At 36.2% G+C, this 22551-nt stretch overlaps 1 protein-coding gene and 1 long non-coding RNA gene across 2 annotated transcripts in view; one reads left to right on the top strand and one right to left on the bottom strand.

The window, feature by feature from the left end:
• Positions 1-22551, bottom strand: part of CPQ (carboxypeptidase Q) — a 519617-nt gene that overhangs the window by 171161 nt on the left and 325905 nt on the right. Inside the window, exon 5 of the mRNA XM_023183981.2 lies at positions 16657-16768. Coding sequence (XP_023039749.1) covers positions 16657-16768 — 112 coding nt within the window. The remainder of the gene's footprint in view (positions 1-16656; positions 16769-22551) is intronic.
• Positions 1-22551, top strand: part of LOC111520889 — a 508845-nt gene that overhangs the window by 479936 nt on the left and 6358 nt on the right. The gene's annotated exons all lie outside the window — the stretch shown is intronic.

Below are 22551 nucleotides of genomic sequence, written 5' to 3'. Positions count from 1 at the left end.
AGTTTAAAAAAAAAGGCAAAGAAAAAATAAACAACCTTATGACAATTATGAGATTTTCTAGTTTTGCAAGTTTTGAGTGCATCAATCTTAGTCCCTTCATCTGTCAAAGGAGTAATAGTGGTTCCTACCTCCTGGACTCAATGAGAATCACATATCCAGCATTTAGCTCAGAACTAGGTGCAGCCTGTTCAAGCATGCTAACTGCCATTATTAGTTCATCCTAAAATTGGAAACAATCTACTCCCATCTTCACATCAATTTAAGAAGACTGGAATGAGGCCAGGTACAGTAGCTCACACCTGTAATCCCAGCACTTTGGGAGGTCATGGCAGGAGGGTTCCTTGAGTCCAGGAGTTTGAAGCCAGCCTGGGCAATACAGTGAGACCCTGTCTCTATAAAAAAGAATTTTAAAAATTAGCCAGGTATGGTGGTGCGTGCCTGTAGTACCAGCTACTCAGGAGGCTGAAGTGGGAGGATCACCTGAGCCAAGGAATTTGAGGCAGCAGTGAGCTGACTGTGCCCTTGCACTATAGCCTGGGAGACAAGACTGCATATCAAAGAAAAACAGAAAAGACGTGGATGAGAAATCTTATTTGACTATACTTCATTTAAGTCCTAAAGCAAGAGTATTCACTGACAATTCTTTTGTTTTAAAAAATCAGGAAATGTTATATATTTGTGATTAGTAAAATGATGCTTCTGTTATAATATGCTGTAGGACATTATTGAAGTTCTTCCTTATTACAACCACTATGAACATTGCCTTGTCACTCTATATCCCACATCACTGCTCCACAAAAGTGCTCTGTTTCAATTCATGCCATGAGATGATCACCATTAGTAGCAGCACTGCCACTACAGTTTTCTTTAACATTATGTGCCATGTATTTTCCATCTCTGCAACTCTTATAGGGATGTGTTTTGCCTAGATTATGTTTGATCCATATAACTGTCCTGCAAGCATGTTACCATCTAGTTTACTGATAAGGAACTGAGTCCCAGATAGGTCCAATGACCTGCTGGTGGTAATAATATATGCCTTACAGGGTGGCTTTGAGGATTTAAAAAGATCATAGTAAGTAACTGTCACATAGGAGATAAACATTGGTTCTCTCCTCCATCCTCCCAGGTGTTCAATTAATGTTTACAGATTATAAAAATGAAAATATAGGACATGGGGCTTTCTTAGGTAGATGTTTTGCATCTTTACCAAAAATTTCTGCTTTATAAGTTTAGCCATTGTTTTTTGCAACAACATATTGTAAGGTTTCAGAAAGGTAATTAGTTCAAAGATTCCTCTACCAAACTCTTCATTTATGACCAAAAATGACATTGAAATGACTCACATAAAATTATTTTACTATAAAAGATAAATTTACACTTCCCTCTTTCAGAAAAGGAGTAATTCCAGTATGAAGCACTTCATAAAATATTTCTTTATTCTAACATACTGCCTAAGACAAGTGAATATGGGATGACTAAATGGATCTAGGGTCTATGGTGATTGGTGATGAGAACAGAAATATAGCCTTTGAAAACTTCCTGACTTATATTTTCCCACATACATCAATCAGAGCAACAACTCAATAATTTCAATTATATTTTAAATATATTCCTTTTAAAAGATGCAATTATTTCAGAGAAAAGACAATAATACAAGCATCAGTGGTCACCATTCTTGGTTTTTTATGTATGAGGATCTTCTGAAAATGCTTGGAAATTGTGGGGTTTTGACTATATTAAAAAACAGAAAGATTTCTTGAGAATTCAGGCACCAGGGTAAATTGTAAATAGCAAGCACTAGATTTGATTCTGTGTTTTCTCCGCCTTGATTTTTTTCTGTATCTCTAGCAACTTATTTTGTAGTAAATTATATTGACCTGAACAGTTATTTACTGTTTCTACTATTCTTATCCTCAGGAATATTATACATTTTTCTCTATACACTGTTACTTAGATTAAGGACATCACAGAGAGAGCAAAAGGGATGGGAAAAATGATCTGTGCATCCCCACGTCCTCAGAGTGTTAAGTCTGCATAATATTTATGACACATCTATTAAGTGCTCTTCACTACAACAGTGAGGAGAGAATCAGCCTTATATACTAGCCTCATGTATACTCATGGATGGTGGCTACACTGGTGTGAAGGTTTGTGAGTTTAGTTTACCCAGGCCAAACTCACATTTGGGCTTTATTATGAGGGCCTCCTCACTGTGGGGATTCCCCTGACCAAGCTGAACTTTGCAATGGGATACAGACATGAAGACTCGAGAGCTGAGAGTTGATACTGGGATTATAACCTCTCCTGGAACATCCAACCTGCTGTTTTGGCAACAAGAATCTGATAATAATGGTTACTATTATTGATGGCTTGGCAGGGGCCAGCTACTATCTATATTATTTCAAATTATCCTATCAAGCACTCAAGGTAAATTGTTCCCATTGTAAAGAAGAGAAAACTGAGACTTAAAATGTTAAATAATTCTGGCTGGGTACAGTGGCTCATGCCTGTAATCCCAGCACTTTGGGAGGCCGAGGTGGGTGGATCACTTGAGACCAGGAGTTTGAGACCAGCCCGGCCAACATGGTGAAACCCCATCTCTACCAAAAATACAAAAGTTAGTTGGGCATGGTGGTGTGTGCCTGAAATCCCAGCTATTCTGGAGGCTGAGGTACAAGAATCACTTGAGCCCAGGAGGGGGAGGTGGCAGTGAGCCAAGATTGTGCCACTGCACTCCAGCCTGAGCAACAGAGCGAGACTCTGTTTCAAAATACATATATAAAATAATGATAAAATGTTAAATAATTTGTCCAGGAAAATACAACTACTAGATAGCATAGAAGGATTGGAATCCAAGATGTTCTAAAATACAGCATATGCTTATTCTACTATCCACGCTGCCTCTCACTTACCTAGAGATTTTGAATTATTTAAGGATTAAGAAAGGAGGACTTAAAGGTTGAAAAATCAGTGAGATCTGGGTCACATGTGCTCTGAAAATGCTAGTGTCACACAAGAACATGAGCCAAGCATCAGCTCATCAATAATGCTTATTTAATATGAGGAGAGCACTAGCAGGATTACAAATAAGTACTCTTATAATAGTCAACTTCCTTCAATACTTTCTTTATCCTGTCACATACCCAGTAGAAACATTCTTTTCCTAGTGCTTATTTTTGAGAATGTTTGCAGGAGTCGAGGAGCCTAAGAATAGACTGAACTAAACCCTTATGTTCCATGGCAATTAAAAAAACCCAGTTAACCATAAAGGTCTGATCAGATGTTCATAGCATATTTTCTCATTTTTTGCAGACTTCTGTTTTTAGGCAAGTTTACTGGAACAAAATTCATTCAGAGCTGGGTAAACCACAGCTTTTGCAAAATGCAGCATTAGCATGATGCAGAGAAGTGTGTAGGCAAAGAACACAGCATCCCTGGAAACCCCATCACTTCCTCTTTGGTATATTTAACATAGAGAGGTAGAAGCTGTCTCATCCACGACAGCAAATAAAATTTGCTAAGCAACTCCAAAGCTGTAGTTCTCCAGGCTCAGTATAATTGGGATCTCCCTACTCTGTTTCTCTGTATCTCTATTCTATTTATCACAGTACTTTAGCAATTAAAATAGTCAACACGATATCTCTATTTTAGAAGGAAGTCCTATCACGCTTAAAATCCTCAATGGTGCCTGCTGCCTATAGCACCAACTCCAATCTTTAGCTTTGCATCCAGTTCCCTTCACAAACTCTTGCCCTTCACTTGACTCATTTCCCACCCCTCCTCACTCACCCACTGCTCTAGATTTATGAAGACATCTTCTACTCCTCAAACTATGTACTTTCATGAATTCTAATTTGTTCTTTCTTTTCCCAGTTCCTAGCTTTTCAAGGCCTAGTTTAAATGCCTCTATCCATGTGAAGCCATTGTCACCTGACTATGAGCTCCTTGATGCAAGGAACTGTGTCCTGTCCACATTATTTTCCTGACATGAAGTGGGCAGTCAGAGCTTCTTATTGAAATAAGACATCTCCTTGTAAGCCAAGTGTGTGATACAGCGATGATGCCATTGCAATAAGGTAGCTGAGGTTTTCCAGGCAGCCCTACCATGGACTTGTATGTATTCCATTCTTGGGTGGGAGGAAATCCACTGGGGATTTCTATTAGTAAGGATACTATTAGTAAGATTTTCCATGGCTCTCATTCTCCAGGATAAATGGTACCAATTTCTTAAGCTTCTGTTTCCTTTACAACAACATGTCTTCACTTTCTAAGGCCAAATCAAAGCATACATTGGGGAGGAAGCTGAGCATGCTGTAGAAAAGGGGGCCCTCTCATAGCATTCATCTGCCACCCCTCCAGACTCTCTATCAGACAGAAAAGAACTATTCATCATGTTGTATACCCTGGGTGGTATCTACTTTTGCACAGAAATTGTATATTCTAACTAAATGATACAATAACAACAGCAATATTCATGCAGGCTAAGGCTCTACAATGACTAATCCAGACTAAAAGGTAGACCACATTCTAAGTGACTCATTGTAAACAAATCTTACTTTATCTCACAGATGTATTTTGCAAATCAATTTACACACAATTTGTCTTTTTACACATGCTAGTAGAAATGTCTGTGTAAGCTGAATGAGACATAAGGTTGTTGAGTGTGTTAGTGAAGCTTGTAAATGTGTTCAAACCTCAGGAAAAGCTCTCAGCAAATTCCCAGCAGAAAAAAAAATATGTATCTGCCATGGGTCTTACAGAAAAGCCAGACACTAACATAAGTTGCCTCTAGAGGAAATAACATATCTGAATAAAAAATGAGAAGATCATCCTCTAAAGAAAACGAGGAGGTGTCACAGATGCCCCATGGTCATAAACCTAGTTTTACATGTAATTAAAAAAAGGAAAGGAACAAATTCTTAAAAAAAAATTTTTTTTTTTTATTTCAATAGGTTTTTGGGGAACAGTTGGTGTTTGGTTACATGAATAAGTTCTTTAGTGGTGATTTCTGAGATTCTGGTGCACCCATCAACCGAGAATTATATACACTGTACCCAGTGTGCAGTCTTTTATTCTTTGCCACCCCCCATCCTTTCCCTTGAGTCCCCAAAGTCCCATGTATCATTCTGATGCATTTGTGTCTTCATAGCTTAGCTCCCACATGTGGATGAGAACATACAATGTTTGGTTTTCCATTCCTGAGTTAATTCATTTAGAATGATGGTCTGCAATTACATCCAGGTTGCTGTGAATGCCATTATTTGTTCCTTTTTGTGGCTGAGTAATATTCCATTATATATATTTATATATATATAATGTGTGTGTATGTATATATGAAGTGTGATTTATATATAAATCACACTTTCTTTATCCATCATTGATTGATGGGCATTTGGGCTGGTTCCATAGTTTTGCAATTGCAAATTGTGCTGCTATAAACATGAGTGTGCAAGTATCTTTTTCATATAATGACAGTGAGATTGCTGGATTAAATGGTAGATCTGCTTTTAGTTCTTTAAAGATTCTCTACACTGTTTTCTGCAGTGCTTGTATTAGTTTACATTCCCATCAACAGTGTAAAAGTATTCCCTTTTACTGCATCCCTGCCAACATCTATTTTTTTTATTTTTTTTTTTATTTTTGAGTATAGCCATTCTTGCAGGAGTGAGGTGGTACCACATTGTGCTTTTTATTTGCATTTCCCTCATTATTAGTGATGTTGAGCATTTTTCCATATGCTTGTTGGCCATCTATATATCTTTTTTTTGAAAATCGTCTATTCATTTCCTTAGCCCCCTTTTTGATGGGATTGTTTGTAATTTTCCTGCTGATTTATTTGAGTTCTTAGATTCTGGATATTAGTCCTTTGTCAGATGTATAGATTGTAAAGATTTTCTCCCACTCTGTGGGTTGTCTGTGAACTCTGCTGATGATTTCTTTTGTTGTGCAGAAGCTTTTTAGTTTAATTAAGTCCCATCTGTTTATCTTTGTTTTTGTTCTGTTTGCTTTTGGGTTCTTGGTCATGAAGTCTTTGCCTAAGCCAATGTCTAGAAGACTTTTTCCAATTTTATCTTCTAGAATCTGTGTGGTTTCAGGTCTTAAAGTTTTTGTTCCATCTTGAGTTAATCTTTATGTAAGGTAAGAGATGAGGATCCAGTTTCATTCTATATGTGACTTGCCAATTATCCCAGCACCATTTATTGAAATCACCATTTATTGAATGGGCATCTTTTCTCCACTTTATGCTTTTGTTTGCTTTGTCAAAGATCAGTTGGCTGTAAGTATTTGGCTTTATTTCTGGGTTATCTCTTCTGTTCCGTTAGTCTATATGCCTATTTTTATACCAGTACCATGCTGTTTTGGTGTCTAAGGCCTTATAGTGTAGTTTGAAGTAGGGTAATGTGATGCTTCCAGATTTGTTCTTTTTGCTTGGTCTTGCTTTGGCTATGCGGGCTCTTTTTTAGTTCCATATGAATTTTAGGACTTTTTTTTCTACTTCTGTGAATAATGATGGTGGTATTTTGATGGGAATTGCAATGAATTTGTAGATTGCTTTTGGCAGTATGGTCATTTTCACAATATTGATGCTACCTATCCATGAGCATGGGATGTGTCTCCATTTGCTGGTGTCATCTGTGATTTCTTTCAGCTGTGCTTTTTAGTTTTACTTGTAGAGGTCTTTCACATCCTTGGTTAGGTATAATCCTAAGTTTTTTTCTTTTTCTTTTTCTTTTTTTTTGGCAGCTATTGTGAAATGGGTTGAATTTTTAATTTGATTCTCAGCTTGGTTGCTGTTGGTATATATAAGAGCTACTGATTTGTGTACATTAAGTTAGTATCCTGAACCTTTGCTGAATTCATTTAACAGTTCTAGAAGCTTTTTGGATGAGTCTTTAGGATTTTCTATGTATACAATCATATCATCAGCAAACAGTGACAACAGTGACAGTTTGACTTCCTCTTTACTGATTGGGATGCCCTTGATATCTTTTTCTTGTCTGATGACTCTGGCTAGGTCTTCCAATTCTATGTTGAATAGAAGTGGTGAAAATGGGAATCCTTGTCTTGTTCCAGTTCTCAGGGGGAATGCTTTCAACTTTCCCTATTCAGTATAATGTTGGCTATTGGTTTGTTGGAGATGGCTATTATTACCTTAAGGTATGTCCCTTCTATGCCAATTTTGCTGAGGGTTTTAATCAAAGATGCTGGATTTTGTCAAATGCTTCTTCTGCATCTATGGAGATGATCATGAGATTTTTGTTTTTAATTCTGTTTATGTGATGTATCATATTTATTGACTTATGTCTCTTAAATCATCCCTTCATCCCTAGTATGAAACCCACCTGATCATGGTGAAGTATCTTTTTGATATGCTGTTGGATTCAGTTTGCTAGTATTTTGTTGAGGATTTTAGCATCTATATTCATCAGGGATATTGGTCTGTAGTTTTCTCTCTCTCTCTCTCTTTTTTTATGTCCTCTCTCAGTTTTGGTATTAGGGTGATACTGGCTTCACAGAATGATTTAGGGATGATTCTCTATTTCCTTATCCTTTGATAGTAGAATTGGTACCAATTCTTTTTTGAATGTCTGATAGAATTCAGCCATGAATCTGTCTGGTCTTGGACTTTTTTTTGTTTGGAATTTTTTTAATTACCATTTCAATCTCACTGCGTGTTACTGGTCTGTTCAGAGATTCTATATCTTCTTGGTTTAATCTAGGAGGGTTGTATACTTCCATCTATATATTATCCATCTCCTCTAGGTTTTCTAGTTTATGTGTGTAAAGGTGTTCACAGTATCCTTGAATAATCTTTTGTATTTCTGTGGTACCAGTTGTAATATCTCCCATTTCATTTCTAATTGAGCTTATTTGGATCTTCTCTTCTTTTCTTGGTTAATCTCATTAATGGTCTGTTTTATTTATCTTTTCAAAGAACCAGCTTTTGTTTCATTTATTTTTTTTCTGTTTTAATTTCATTTAATTCTGCTTTGATCTTCATCATTTCTTTTCTTCTGCTGGGTTTAGGTTTCGATTGTTCTTGTTTCTCCAGTTCCATGAGGCGTGACCTTAGGTTGTCTATTGGGTCAACCTAAGTCTTAGGTTGTCTATCTGGTTCTCTTTCAGATTTTTGGTTTAGGTATTTAATGCTATCCTCTTAGCACCCCTTTTGCTGTATCCCAGAGGTTTTGATAGGCTGTGTCACTATTATTATTCAGTTCAAAAAATTTTTAAATTTCCATCTTGATTTCATTGTTGACCCAATGATCATTCAAGAACAGGTTAATTAATTTCCATGTATTTGTATGGTTCTAAGGGTTCCTGTTGGAGTTGATTATCAATTTTATTCCACTGTGGTCTGAGAGAATACTTGATATAATTTTGATTTTCTTAAATTTACTGAGACTTGTTTCATGGCCTATCATATGGTCTGTCTCGAAGAATGTTCCATGTGCTGATGAATAGAATGTATATTCTGCAGTTGTTGGGTAGAATGTCATGTAAATATCTGTTAAGTTCACTTGTAGGGTATCATTTAGGTCCAGTTTTTCTTTGTTGACTTTCTATCTTGATGATCTGTTTAGTGCTATAAGTGGTATATTAAAGTCCCCCATATCATTGTGTTGCTGTCTATCTCACTACTTAGGTCTAATAGTAATTGTTTTATAAATTTGGGATCGCCAGTGTTAGGTGCATATACATTTAGAATTGTGATATTTTCCTTTTGGACTAGTCCTTTTATTATTATATAATGTCCCTCTTCGTCTTTTTAAACTGCTGTTGCTTTAAAGTTTGTTTTTTCTGATATAAGAACAGCTACGCCTGCTCACTTTTGGTGTCCATTTGTATGGAGTATCTTTTTCTACCCCTTTATCTTAAGTTTATGTGAGTCCTTATGTGTGAGGGTAGTCTCCTGAAGACAGCAGAAACTTGGTTGCATTTTTAAGCATTCTGTCATTCTGTATCTTTTTATTAAGTGGAGCATTTAGGCCATTTACAATCAATGTTAGTATTGACATGTGAGGTACTATTTTATTCATCATGCTATTTGTTGCCTGATTACCTTTTTTTTCATTGTGTTATTGTTATGTGGGTTCTGTGAGATTTATGCTTTAAGGATATTCTATTTTGGTATAGTTCAAGGATTTTTTTCAAGATTTAGAGCTCCTTTTAGCAGTTTTTATAGTACTGGCTCAGCAGTGGTGAATTCTCTCAGCATTTGTTTGTCTGGAAAAGACTGTATCTTTCCTTCATTTATGAAGCTTAGTTTTCCTGGATACAAAATTCTTGGCTGATAATTGTTTCGTTTAAGGAGGCTAAAAATAGGATCCCAATCCCATCTAGCTTGTAGGGTTTCTGCTGAGAAATCTGCTGTTAATCTGATGGGTTTTTCCTTTATAGGTTACCTGATGCTTTTGCCTCAGAGCTCTTAAGATTCTTTCCTTTATCTTGACTTTAGTTAACCTGATGACTATGTGCCTAGGTGATGATCTTTTGGCAATGAATTTCCCAGGAGTTCTTTGAGTTTCTTGTATTTGGATGTCTAGATCTCTAGGAAGGGGAAATTTTCCTTGATTATTCTATCAAATATGTTTTTTAGACACTTAGATTTCTCTTCTTCCTTGAGAACACCAATTATTTTTAGGTTTGGATGTTTAACATAGTCCCAAATTTCTTGGAGGCTTTGTTCAATTTTTTCATTCTTTTTTCTTTGTCTTTGACAGATTGGGTTAATTTGAAATCTTTGTCTTTGAACTCTGAAGTTCTTTCTTCTGCTTGTTCCATTCCACTGCTGAGACTTTCCAGTGCAGTTTGCATTTCTTGCCTTCCAGAAATTGTGATTGTTTTGTATTTATGCTGTTTATTTCACTGAAGATTTTTTGTTTCATATCCCATATCATATTTTTTATTTCTTTCAGTTGGACTTCACCTTTCTCTGGTGCCTCCTTGATTAACTTAATAATCAACCTTCTGAATTCTATTTCTAGCAATTTGGAGATTTCATCTTGGTTTGGATCCATTGCTGGTGAACTGGTATCATCTTTTGGGGGTGTAAAAGAATCTTGTTTTCTCATATTACCCAGATGTTTTTCTGGTTCCTTCTCATTTGGGTAGACTATGTCAGAGGGAAGGTCTGGGATTCAGGGCTGCTAATCAGATTCTTTTGTTCCACAGGGTGCTCCCTTGATGTGATGTTCTCCCTCTTCCCCTAGGAATGGGGCTTCCTGAGAGCTGAGATGTAGTGATTGCTTTTGCTCTTCTGGGTCTAGCCACCCAGAGGAGCTGCTGGGCTTCATACTGATACTGGGGAGTGTCTGCAAAGAGTCCTGTGATGTGATCTGTCTTCAGGTCTTGCAGCCATAGATGCCAAGCACCTGCTCTGATAGAATTATCAGGCGAGTGAAGTGGTCTCTGTGAGGATCCTTGGTTGGGTTTTTGTTTAGAGTGTTGGTTGGCCTCCAGCCAGGAGGTGGCACTGACAAGAGCGCATCAGTTATGTTCCTAGTTGCCCTAGGGACACTTGGTTAAGTGGTTTCTCAGGTGATGGGCAGGGCCATAGAGCTCCCCAAAGATTATGACCTTTGTCTTTGGCTACCAGGGCAGGTAGAGAAAGACTACCAGGTGGGGGCAGAGGTAGGCATGTCTGAGTTCAGCCTCTGCTTGGGCAAGGTTTGCTGCAGCTGCTGTGGGCTATGAGGGTGTGGATCCCAGTCCAATGGAGTTATATTCCCAGGGGGATTAAGGCCATCTCTGCTGAGTCATACAAGTTGCCAGGGAGGTGGAGGAAAGCTGGCAGTCACAGGCCTTACCCTGCTCCCATGCAGCCTGCAATCCTGAAGGCTGGTCTCACTCCCATAGTGCCCCCATTACAGCACCAAATCTATTTCCAGGCAGCAGGTGACTATGGCTGAGAGCTTGCCCCAGACCATGAGCCTCTCCTTTGAGAAAGCAAACAGATTCAGTTTTTTTGGCATCTCAGGGAGCCTGCAGCAGTGATCCAGTTCCTTCAAAGGGTGTGAGGATTCTCCTGGCTTTCCTGGTATGTTCCTGAGGTAGTTCTTGGAGCAAAAGTTCACTATGTGAGTCTCCACACACTGCTCTGTCTGTTAGAATGGGAGCTGCAAGCTAGTCCTGCCTCCTATCTGCCATTTTAATCCTTCTTCACACTTTCTTCAAGTTTCTAATTCTTCTACTGTTTTAGGTATGTTCCTCAATAAGTACAATTATAAAACATCAAGACCAAAATTCAGAACCAAAGAAGCAAGCAGCATCTACACATTAACATTTAAGTTAATAAAAATAAAATTTAATGTTGGGGAAAATATTTAAGATTTAGAACAAGTTAATTTCCTGGACAGTTTCACAAGCAGATGTATTTTTTGCCAAACATATTGAGGACCAGTGATTTTAACAGGATATCTTTCCAGGGGCCATTGGTCTCCCTTCCTTTGTGCCCAAATAATTGTGCAGAAAGACTATCCGACATGGCAATAGGGAGAGTTCATGGAATGTTTTAAAATAAAAATTCCTTTTAGAAAATTAAAAAAAAAAAAAAATCTTACCAAATTCAGGTTCATCTGGGGCCATAGAAAAACCTGATAGAAAGAGTCCTTAGCATATTTCAAATATTTCCAATAATACTATGTTCATTTTGAATAAAATAGACTCAGATAAAAAGTTAGTTGTCGGCTAGAGTTTGCACTTGGGTGGATACAAGTGTTCTTCAGGGAGAAACACAAGAATAGGCTCTATCATGCCAATTAAGGAATCATCATATGGTTCTAGTTTGTCATTATTCTGGTAATCTCAAGCTCCCAAATGTAGCCTAGAAAATCTAGAATGAAAACAAATCCAAGGCTATTTGTACTCACTTCCAGAAGCACATCCGTGTAAGGATTCTTATATTCTTACTCAGTTCTGCCACCTCAAAAAATACCGCAGGGCATTGTGTTCCAAAGTACACTATACCCACGGAGTACTCTCCCAACAAAGGTTATTTATTAATAAAGAAATTACCAAGAGGGATTTCCCAAACTTATTTGACCATAGGACACTTCCCCCCCTTTCTTTGTATCTCTTGTTATCCTGAGGATGAGTGTTCCTAGAAACAGACTGGGAATGTTGTTCCATTAAAACAATATCATAAAGTACTTAAGAGTATTGGGCATGGCATCAGGCTGCCTAGATTTAAGTTTTTCACATAATAGCTGGTGACCTTGGGCAAGGTACTTAGCTTTTGTCTGCTTTGGTTGCCTCTTCTGTAAAATGAATATAACACAATTTACCTACTGCTTGGGTTTATTTTCAGGAATAAAGGAGAATATGTATTTAGTGGAGTGCTTAGCACAGTGCTTACAATAGTAATCTTCAGTCAATGCTAGATCTCAACACTTTTATTATACCCAGCGGTATGGCTAAACCCAGTGGGGAGGTCCTTTCCAAAGGAGATATGTTTTGTAAGTCTGGGCTAGTCCCAGATTCGTTTCAGGACTCCAGCTATCTCTAGTTCTACCCTTTAGGCTTCCATTTCACTGGAGGCTGTTCATTTTCTTCTCTATTACTCTGAATTGCATTTCCTGGGGCTTTTCCAAGAAAGACTTGACCAGAGCCTTAGGGAAGAAAACCTTCTTCCCAGATGGGTCTCCACTTCTAAGAGAGAACCCACTGCATTGGAAATTGCTGCATAAAGCTCTAGCTACAGTGGAACTTGAATCAAAGCCCTGCCATGCCTTTGGCTGTCTTCATGGTTGTATTCTGGGCCAGAGAGGCTTGGTGACTCCTGGACAACTCTTCCAACTCCTTACCTCTGCCCTGTTGTTTCTGTTAATAGGGGGTTTATGATAATGACAATACCAAACTCTTTTCTTTTTCATTTCTTTTTTGGGAGTGGGGGTAGGGGAGTATTTGATGGCTTTTGCTTGATTATTGAAGTAACCCACACTTATTACACAAAAATGTAACATTATATAAATATATCAGGTAAAAAGTGAACCTCTCCTGTAATTCCACAACCCCTGCCTCCCCTCATAATCCCAAGACTGCTACTGTCAACAATTTTCTTCTCATTTTTAATGACATGCAGAACTAGAAGCTCTGTACTCTGCTGGGAATACTTCATTCTGCACCGTTTGCCTCAGGAATTTCTATTTATCTTTATAAAAGAAAGTTCAAATAACATCTTAGTGAAGTTGCTCTGACCCAGTCAAGCCATGTTGGTTTGTCTCTTTACCAGGTGTCCAAAGTAATTCGTACATCCTACATTCAGAGAACTTACCACAATTTCATTGCAATTTTTGAATTAAATGTCTCTCCTGCTTCAAGGACTTAAAGGGCCATTTCTCTTTCCTCTTTGGTGCAAGGCATCTGATACATGAACCAGCAGTCAATGCACAAGTATTTGTTGAGTGAATGAATGAAGAAACATACCAATAAAATATTTTTCTAAAACATAGACTTTCAAGCTCCATAGTAATCATGGTCAGGAGGCTCAACATTTACATTTTTTCCGGAAAAATGTTTCTTATATGTCCCACATTCCAACAACCAGGTAATACTGTTAATTCTCATATCTTTCATTTCTTTAGACCTGAAAACTCAAAATTCTAACTTCACAGAAAATGATACAGTTGGAAGAATTTGGGATGGATGGTAGTTTATTTTCTAAGTGCCAAATGAGCATTTTGGAGCATCATTGGCCATAGGCTTTGGGCACTGACACCAGAACATTCCAAGAAATAACATTTCAAATAAACAGTTTCAAGTCCAGTAAACCACAAACACAGAAAAGTACTCAACAACACTTCACAGCAAATAGCCTTCTGTAGATGGTTACTCGGGAATGACTGATTATATTTACAAAGCACAAATAACTCTTCTGTTAGATTAATTGAATATAATTTATGCTGAAGGCTTGAGTGAAAAAGTGAACCTATAAGAGTGATGAGAGGGGAAGACAAAGAAGAAGATACCAGAAGAATGAATCTTAGAAAAATATTTCCAAATATCAGAGATCCCCACTGGACCAACTCTTCAAATTAACAAGCTCCACTGAGGGTCTCTGACATGCTGCATGACACATCATCCAAGGAATAACATCTAAAAGGAGTCTCATTTTTCTTGGAAAAAGAGATTGCCACAGAGCTTTCACATTTTACCAATTAAACAGATTGGATTCCATGTAATTAAGTAATATAATTATGAACTTATTTCTTGGCCTCAAGCCCAAAGCTGTATTTCTGGTTCAAGTATATCAGCAATTTTCATCCAGAATTCATACATCACATGCTGAACCTAGCTCTTCATATTAAAATATGTAGGCAATCTACAAATAGAAATCCACAATTTCATAATTAAAGAGTAAGACTCAATGGGTGCAATCACGGAAAGTGAGGTACAGAGTAGATACTGGGCATTAAACATAAGCAGGATATAGAAGTAACCAGGAGAAATTTAAGACTTCTAAAAATTTAGTATGAAATTTAAAAAAGTGGAGGGGTCACTAGGTTTTTATCGTACAAGGGATGGTGACTTAAGTAGAAAAGGGAAAGGATATTTTAGGGATACATAAGAACTGGCCCTAAAGTTACATTAGTATAGCAAATATACAAAGTTAGGAGGCAAAGTAATCACTAATGGGGATGGAGGTAAACTAAATTATCATCTTCTCTTACATTAAAAAAAGGTACTGTCAGAATCATGCTTATTAAGTTATAAAAGTTAACATTTATTGGTAACTTGGGTTGGCCCAGCCCATGTTCTAAGTATATTCTGTGAACAGCTTATTTAATTTTCAAAGCAACTGTATGAGATAGGAACTATTATTATCCCATTACACATATGAGAAAATTGAGGCACAGAGAGGTAAAGTAACTTGCCTAAGGCCACACACCTAAGAAATTGTAGAGCTGAGATTTGAACCCTGGCAGTCTGGCTCCAGAATCCTGTGTTTTTAACAATATACTATGGTGCCTCATAACGCCTACTCAAAAGAAATATTACTCTTTATTTTAGAGGTCTAGTCACATCTTTATATAGACTTTCAGAAATCTTTTGGAGATTTAAGTCCTGAATTAAAGAGACTGGTCACTAGCTATCAAAAGCTACTGAAGTCGATGTACTTTGAGAACTGGTAAAAGATGCTCAAATCACTTTTGCATGGTATTTGACACTTGTCCATGCAATTGAATTCAATTCAATTAACAGTGATTTAGGGTCCATGCTGAATACCAAAGAAGTAAGATTCAAAGCTTAAAGAAGATACAATTTTTATTCCAATCTAGCGCAAATGAAATACTCTGAAGCTTACAGCTGAATAGAGATGAGGAAAATGAATCCAGAGCATTCAAATGACTTGCTTAAGGCCCAAAATGTAGTTTGTAGCACAAAGTGACCTAAAGTCCAATTCAAATGGGTCTAAAGAAAGTTTTTCTTTTTACTCCACCACTGTGCTTCCAATCAAGCTGGTCGAACATACTGAAATAAAATTAATGTCTAAAATCATTATCGGTGCTTTTTGAAGAGGAAAAATGTTTGACTTTCTCCTCTAGAACTCACTTCATTCTGGACTGATATGAGAAACAGAAAGAAGAGATAGCCAAGGGAATATTTTTAAGAGAAGAGGAGGAGAGAATTAACACAGAATCTCCCAGATCTTCTGTGAAGGAATGTGTGATTTTCAGGTTTATTTGCTGGATAACTTCTCTCTCAAACCTTCCCCAGTTCTAAAATTAGATATTGAAATTATGTCTATATTGATAACTGTGTGTATATGTATGTGTGAAGGTTACCCACACCATTCTAAGAGCCTTAAGAACAGAGGAGATGCTTTAAACCTACATGCCCAGGTTTTACAAAGTGCTTTATAAAAAACAAAGTAGGTGGTCAAAATCTTTTCTGTCATAGTGTGTATACAGTGTAAGATTTCCAATTAGTTTGTTTTCTTTAACAAAATGACCCTGTATTCAGGTTACCTAGATAATTTTATTAGTTTATATTAGTGGTTCTCAAACTGGGGCAACTGCTTCCCCTGACCCCCCAGGGGACATCTGGCAATGTCTGGAGTCATTTTTGGTTATCATAACTTGAGGTTAGGGGAGGGTGCTACTGGCTTCTAGTGGGAAGAGGTCAGGGATGCTGCAAAACATCCTGTCATGCATGGGACAGACCTTGCAGCAAAGAATTATCTGCCTGGATTCCTTATTGTGGCAATGGAAATCATTCTTTCTATCCTAGGTTACTCTTTTATTTCTATGATGGAAAAATGCCTGGCCTTTATCCATTGTCCTAATAGTCCGATAATGTGTTAAGATGAATAAGGGTAAGGAAGTAGGAGGTGCTGCTGATTTTTCTTTGCATTTCGTCATATTTTCCTTGCATATTTTTAGCTGGTGTGGTTATGTTTGCTTCAGTTTTATTTGCTTGTTCATTTTCCCCAGTGGCTGATAATAACATTTGACACTTTAGATGTCTGGACTACACATGAATAAAAATTTCTTTAAGAGGATAAGTTGTTTCTTTTCTGGGAATCAACTGACCTCAAGAGGATCTTTGAACATACCATAGCAACTAATCTGTTAAGTATTTTGTGTTTTGAGTTAAATATGTCACTACTGAGATCCTCACACATTAGTTAACAATTTTCTAAATATTTACCAAGATCTTTAATAAGTGAGAGTGCTTCCCATGATATAAAGGCTCCACCGCCATCATCCATGGCACCCTGCCCAACATCCCAGCTGTCCAGATGTCCACTGACCAGTACAACCTAGAACAAATCATAAAAAGACAAAAAATAAAACTAAGCAAAAATGACATCAAAGAGCAAACATTTATAGGTATTCAAAATATAAAAATGAAACTTTTATATTTTCTTTTCTATTTTTATGTCTTTAAAGATATGTGTCATTATTAGTGGAAAACTTGGCAAGAAGGAATTATAAAAGGGGTCTAAGGCTATCCTAATAGTAATAAAAATCCTCACTTTGTACCTTTATTTATTAATATAATTTTGACTACTAAAGAAATTGGCTTATTACTGACAGATATTTGATAAATTTATTATATGGCTTAAAACCTAAATGACACAAAAATGAAGCTTGAAACTTCAACCACATTCTTAACTGTCCCAAATTCTAGAAGAAACATAATAAACATGTATTGAATTGATTTAAATGATAAAATGAGAACAATATTTTTTAAAAATTGTTTTATGCATTATAGATTGATGTTGAATAAATAAATAGCTGGATTTCAAAACTAGATCCAATTGAACAGGAGAACTTTTAAGGGAAATTTTAACTGACATTAGTATTAAATAAATCTAGAAATTATATTACACATTTTAAATCATCACAGGTTTGAAATTTTTGACAGGAAGTATTAGTAATTCTAAGAAAATATAAAAAAAATTCACTGAAACTAAATTTTGTGGGCACATTTCAAACAAGTTAAAAACCAAGTAGAGTGATGCTGGGGTATATAGAATATTGGTTTGAAAAACAACGTATCTTGATCATTATAAAACATACAAATATGGAGTCAGATGAATTACATATCTAAAGAGATTTTAGAGGAAGGCATAGAATAACTTTGTCAATTTGGAGTAGGCAAAGATATCTTAAACTGGACACAAAAGTATAAACCATAAAAGAAAAAATAATAAATTATATTTTGCGTTAAACATGTCACTACGGAGATCCTCACACATTGGTTAACAATTTTCTAAATATTTACTAAGATCTTTAATATGTGAGAGTGTTTTTTTAAAATTAGGAATCTCTAGTCATCAAAAGACCCCATTAAGAGAGTGAAAAGGTAACCCACAGAAAAACAGAAAATATTCAGCATATACATACATATGAACAGACAGTTCACAAAGAAAGATATGCAAATTACTAATAATTATATAAAAAGATACTCACCTTCATTATCATCAGGGAAATATCAATTAAACCACATTCAATACATATTGACCAGAATGGTTAAAATGAAAAAGACAAAATATGCCAAATACTTGTGAGGAGGTAGAGCAACTGGAATTCTTGTACATTGCTAGTGTAAGTACATTCAACCACCCTGGCAAAACTGGCTTATCTATTAAATCTGAACGTACACAAAACTATGACGCAGCAATTCTACTCCTCGTTATATATTCAACAGGATGTGTGTGTGTGTGTGTGTGTGTGTATACTTTAATCAAAAAAGATGTACTGGAATGTTCATAACAGAGTATTCATAATAGGCCTAACCCTCCTAAAAAAAAAAGAAAAAGAAAACTCATCAAATGTCTGCTGACAATAGAATGAATACATTGTGTTGTATTTATCAACGGGACACTCCACAGCAATAAGGTAGAAATGGAAAATGAACAAACACAACTCATGATAAATTTATGAGTCTCATAAACATAATGAAGAATGAAAGAAGCCAGATACAAAGTAACACATGATGTATAATTCCATTTATATAAAGTATAAAAACACACAAAACAGGAGAGTGATTACCTTTGGTGAGGAGGGTTAGTGACAAAACTGGGGTATGGGAAACCTTTTGGGGTGCTGGTCACATTGTGTTTTCTGATCTGGGTAGCAGTTACACGGGTGTACTCAGTTTGTGAAAGTTCACCATATACACTTAGGATTCATGCACTTTCTCTGAGAATATTATACTTCAATAGAATTTTTTAAAAAGTTTTACAGATTGATGTGTATGCACAACATGTACTAAGTAAACCAAAGTTGAACCAATCTTCTTGATGATTAAAATAAAAATTGCCCATTACTTTGGGAAAGCAGGACTTTGGGGTTAAAATATTAGGGTGACCCTTTGCACTGAATGATTCACTGAGCAGCTGCGGGATCGCCCATTGACTTACATACAGACCCAGTTTAGTATGACTTCACTGTAATTACAAACAAGCACAATCCCCCAAACTAACAAATGGCTATGTAATGAACCCAAATGGATTGTTTCTAAGGGGGAAAAATAAAGAATAAAGAAAAATTCATGTTGCAATAGCAGGAACTTCTGATTCAGAAAGAAGTGGTGTAATCCCATGTGGGACAAACAGCCCAATTAGTCAACATTCTCATGACTCTCAGAACATTTTCCCAATGACGTTCCAGTGGATTAAAAGTGTCAAAATGTGCTTCAATAAACTTTTCCTCAGATAATATATAGGAGCAACTAAGTCAAGGAAGCTATTATTTTATCCTTCAGGTTTCTTTCAGAATAACTGAGATTGTTTACGATCATACTTCTTTATGTTTTCTCCATTCTGTAATCTACTTAATGTTACTTAACCTAGTAGTTAAAAAATTGGAAAGATGGTTTTTGAATGATAGGAAACTAAACAATATTCCATAGGATAAGGTCTTTGGTATAGTGCTATAGAAGAATGATTACATATTCTTTGGATTATCAGAGCTTATTTCAGTATATATTTTTTAATCAGAAAAAAAAAACTGGGGCAACAATGAAATAGTAGTAGTAATTTTAATATCTATTGATTTAAAACTAGGTAATAATAAAAAGGTACTTCTAATTCAGTAGCAATGTGAATGAACTTGAAGTTTCCAAATATAAGAGCTTCTGCATACACTTAGAAAATAGCAGTGCAGGAGGTTTCACTCAAAATGGAATGTGGCTAGCATTCCTTAATGTTGCCTCACAAAAGATAACCCAGAAAAATATACCAATGCGCAAGGCTACTGAAAATCTCCCTTATGTCAGGGTCAGGCATAAAAGAACATTCGTTATAATAAACTTGGATCTGATTTAGACAAACAAAACAAAACCAGACTACCTAGAAATGCTATAAACTGCAGTTTCATGAAAAATATCACCTGATAAATGTTAGGAACATGCACAGTCCCTTCACTGCCTCTGTTGCCAGATCTGGACTCCTTTGAGCAAAAACATGGCCTAGAATCAACAGAGAAGTGGGCACCTGCCCATCTGCCCCTTGTGTTGTGAGTCCTGAGGCACTCAAGGTACTGATCAGTTCCTTTCCCACAACTTCCTTTTCACCACCATCTCTTCCAAATGCAGTATAGAGTAAAAAACTACTCTGAAAACAACAGCAATAGCAGCCGTAAACAAAACAACTAGAAAGGCAGAATAGGAACTCTAGTTCTTTGAAAGGTAGGGTTTGTTATTTGTGAGGTAGACATTAGCCCTGACTACTTTGGGAAGAGGGCCTTGGGAATAGGGGAAGAATACACCACAGTCGAACAGAAATGCACTGGATGAAAGCCTGCTAGGAGAAGGAACCAGAATGGCAATGGCATACATCCACCCGCAGGCCAGCTGTAGGTCTGAGAGTGGAGGACAAAATCAAAGATGTGCAGAGAGCAGCCTGAGGACAAGCCCCTCTGTTACTGGTGCATATGAAGACACCGAGTCCAAATGGATCCACCTGATTATGAGATGAAAATGAGACATATGAAAAATATGGCAGTACTAGGGAGAGGAACTTGCATTCTTATGAAAATGAGCTAATGCAAGATACTGAAGAACATTTCACGCTCTCTGGCATTCAGTCATGGGTTCCCTCAACAATTTTTATTGAGTTCCCACTATGTGCTAGAGATACCGAAATGAATAAAACAAGCAAATATTCTGCCTTAATTGAATTTAGATTCTGGTGGGAAGATGGAAAATAAATAAACACAATATAATGATAGTTTTAAGTGCAATAGAGAAAAATATCTTTATATCTTCAGTGTGGAGTAGATTTTTAAAACAGAATAAAAATTCAAAGCATGAATAGTAGATGAATAAATTTAACTATCATAAAATGAAGCCTTTATGTTCATCAAGAGAAATCACAGAATGAGAGGAGTTGCTAGAAATTAGAAGACATTTACAATATATATAACTCAAAATGATTTATATTCAAAATGGATAAAGAATTCTTACAAATCAACAAGAAAAAGACAAGCGACCCAAAAAGCAAATAAGCAAAACACATAAAGAGGTATTTCACAGAAAGAAATTACGAATGGATAGCAAACATTTGAAAAGATGACCAATTCCATTACCGATCAGGGAAATGTAAATGTAAATTAAATCCTTAATAAGATACCACTTTGCAACTATCTGGCAAAAAATTTAAAATCACACAAATGAGATCTTGGCAAGGAGGCTGAGCAATAGGAATTCTTATCCACTCCTGGTAGGAGCAGGAAATTGTTAAAATCATTAAGGGAAAACAATTGGACATATCCTTATAAAGTTGAACATATGTACATTCCACAATCCAACAATTCCACTTTTGGTGTAAACATTAGAGGACTTCTCATACCAGGAGACATGGACCAAGATGGTCATATAGACACATTCAAAAGTTCTCAAACTGAAAAAACACAAATGTCCATCATCAGTAAAATAGATAAATAAATTGTGGAATAGTCATACAATGGACTATTTTCCGTTCAGTAAAGTGAACGGAAAATGACCTAGTGATGCATTATTAAATATAAATGAATCTCAAAACAAAAATAGGCAAAAAAACAAAAAAAAAAGACAGAAGAAATAGAAGAGTATGATTCTATAATATAAATTTCAACTAAACTAAATAATATAATCTTCAGTAATATATACAAAGATAAAGATAGTATAACTATGAAAAAAAGCAAAGCAATAGTATACCAAAGTTAGGATTGTGTTTATGTCAAATGGGGGTTAGGGCAGACAGGAGGAGGTGATCAGGTACAGGAACACAGTGACCTTCAAAGACACTGATAGTGTTCTGTTTCTGCAACTCAGTGGTGAGAACATGTGTAATCCTTCCATTACTATTCTCTAGATTGAACATAGATAAATAAATTCTTCCATATGTGTGATATGTTAAACTATAGCAAGAATTATCAAAGACCTACCTTTGAAAGTCAAGGGGCTCAGACAGTTTTAGAAGTGAGTTCAACCATACATTAGATATTAGATTGATCTTGTTCTATTTCAACCGTTCTAAAGCAAACAGAAAGTATAGAAAATGTCTATATTTACTTACAAAGCTATCACAATCTTGACATTAAAACCTGACAAAGATAGTGTCCCCCTTATAAACTAACTAGAGATCAAATATAATTGTAAAAATCTGCAATAATTGAATCCAGAAGCATATTAAAAAGTATTGCAATAATGGCCCAGTCATCTTCAATGGCCGTTGGTAACTAAAAGCTATAATACTTCTAATATACTAAGAAAGGGCCACTTTTGAGTCATACTTATTTTCTTGGCATGCTTAGCTTTTAACTTTCTTCATTAAAAATTACGTGAGTTGTATACATATTCATCTAAACCTGACCACATTCATGTTGATCAATTGTCAGTAGACAACAGGCCCATCTGACAATAACGTATGTTTCATTTTACAAATGTCTTCTCAATCAAAAACCAGAAAGACAGCTACTCGGTGGGGTTTTTTTTTGTTTTATGGGCTTCTGTGATTTTTTTTAAAAAATTGCAGCGGCTTTCTTCTCCTAGTTTTAATTTTATTTGGTGTATTTTAAAAGGTAGCAGGAAAAGTCTTAGGTCTACAAAGTT

The sequence above is a fragment of the Piliocolobus tephrosceles genome, chromosome 7 (genome assembly GCF_002776525.5).
Source record: "Piliocolobus tephrosceles isolate RC106 chromosome 7, ASM277652v3, whole genome shotgun sequence".
NCBI classification, from domain to species: Eukaryota; Metazoa; Chordata; class Mammalia; order Primates; family Cercopithecidae; genus Piliocolobus; species Piliocolobus tephrosceles.
Note: the sequence above shows the minus strand (reverse complement) of the source record. Positions and strands in the feature narration are given on the sequence as shown.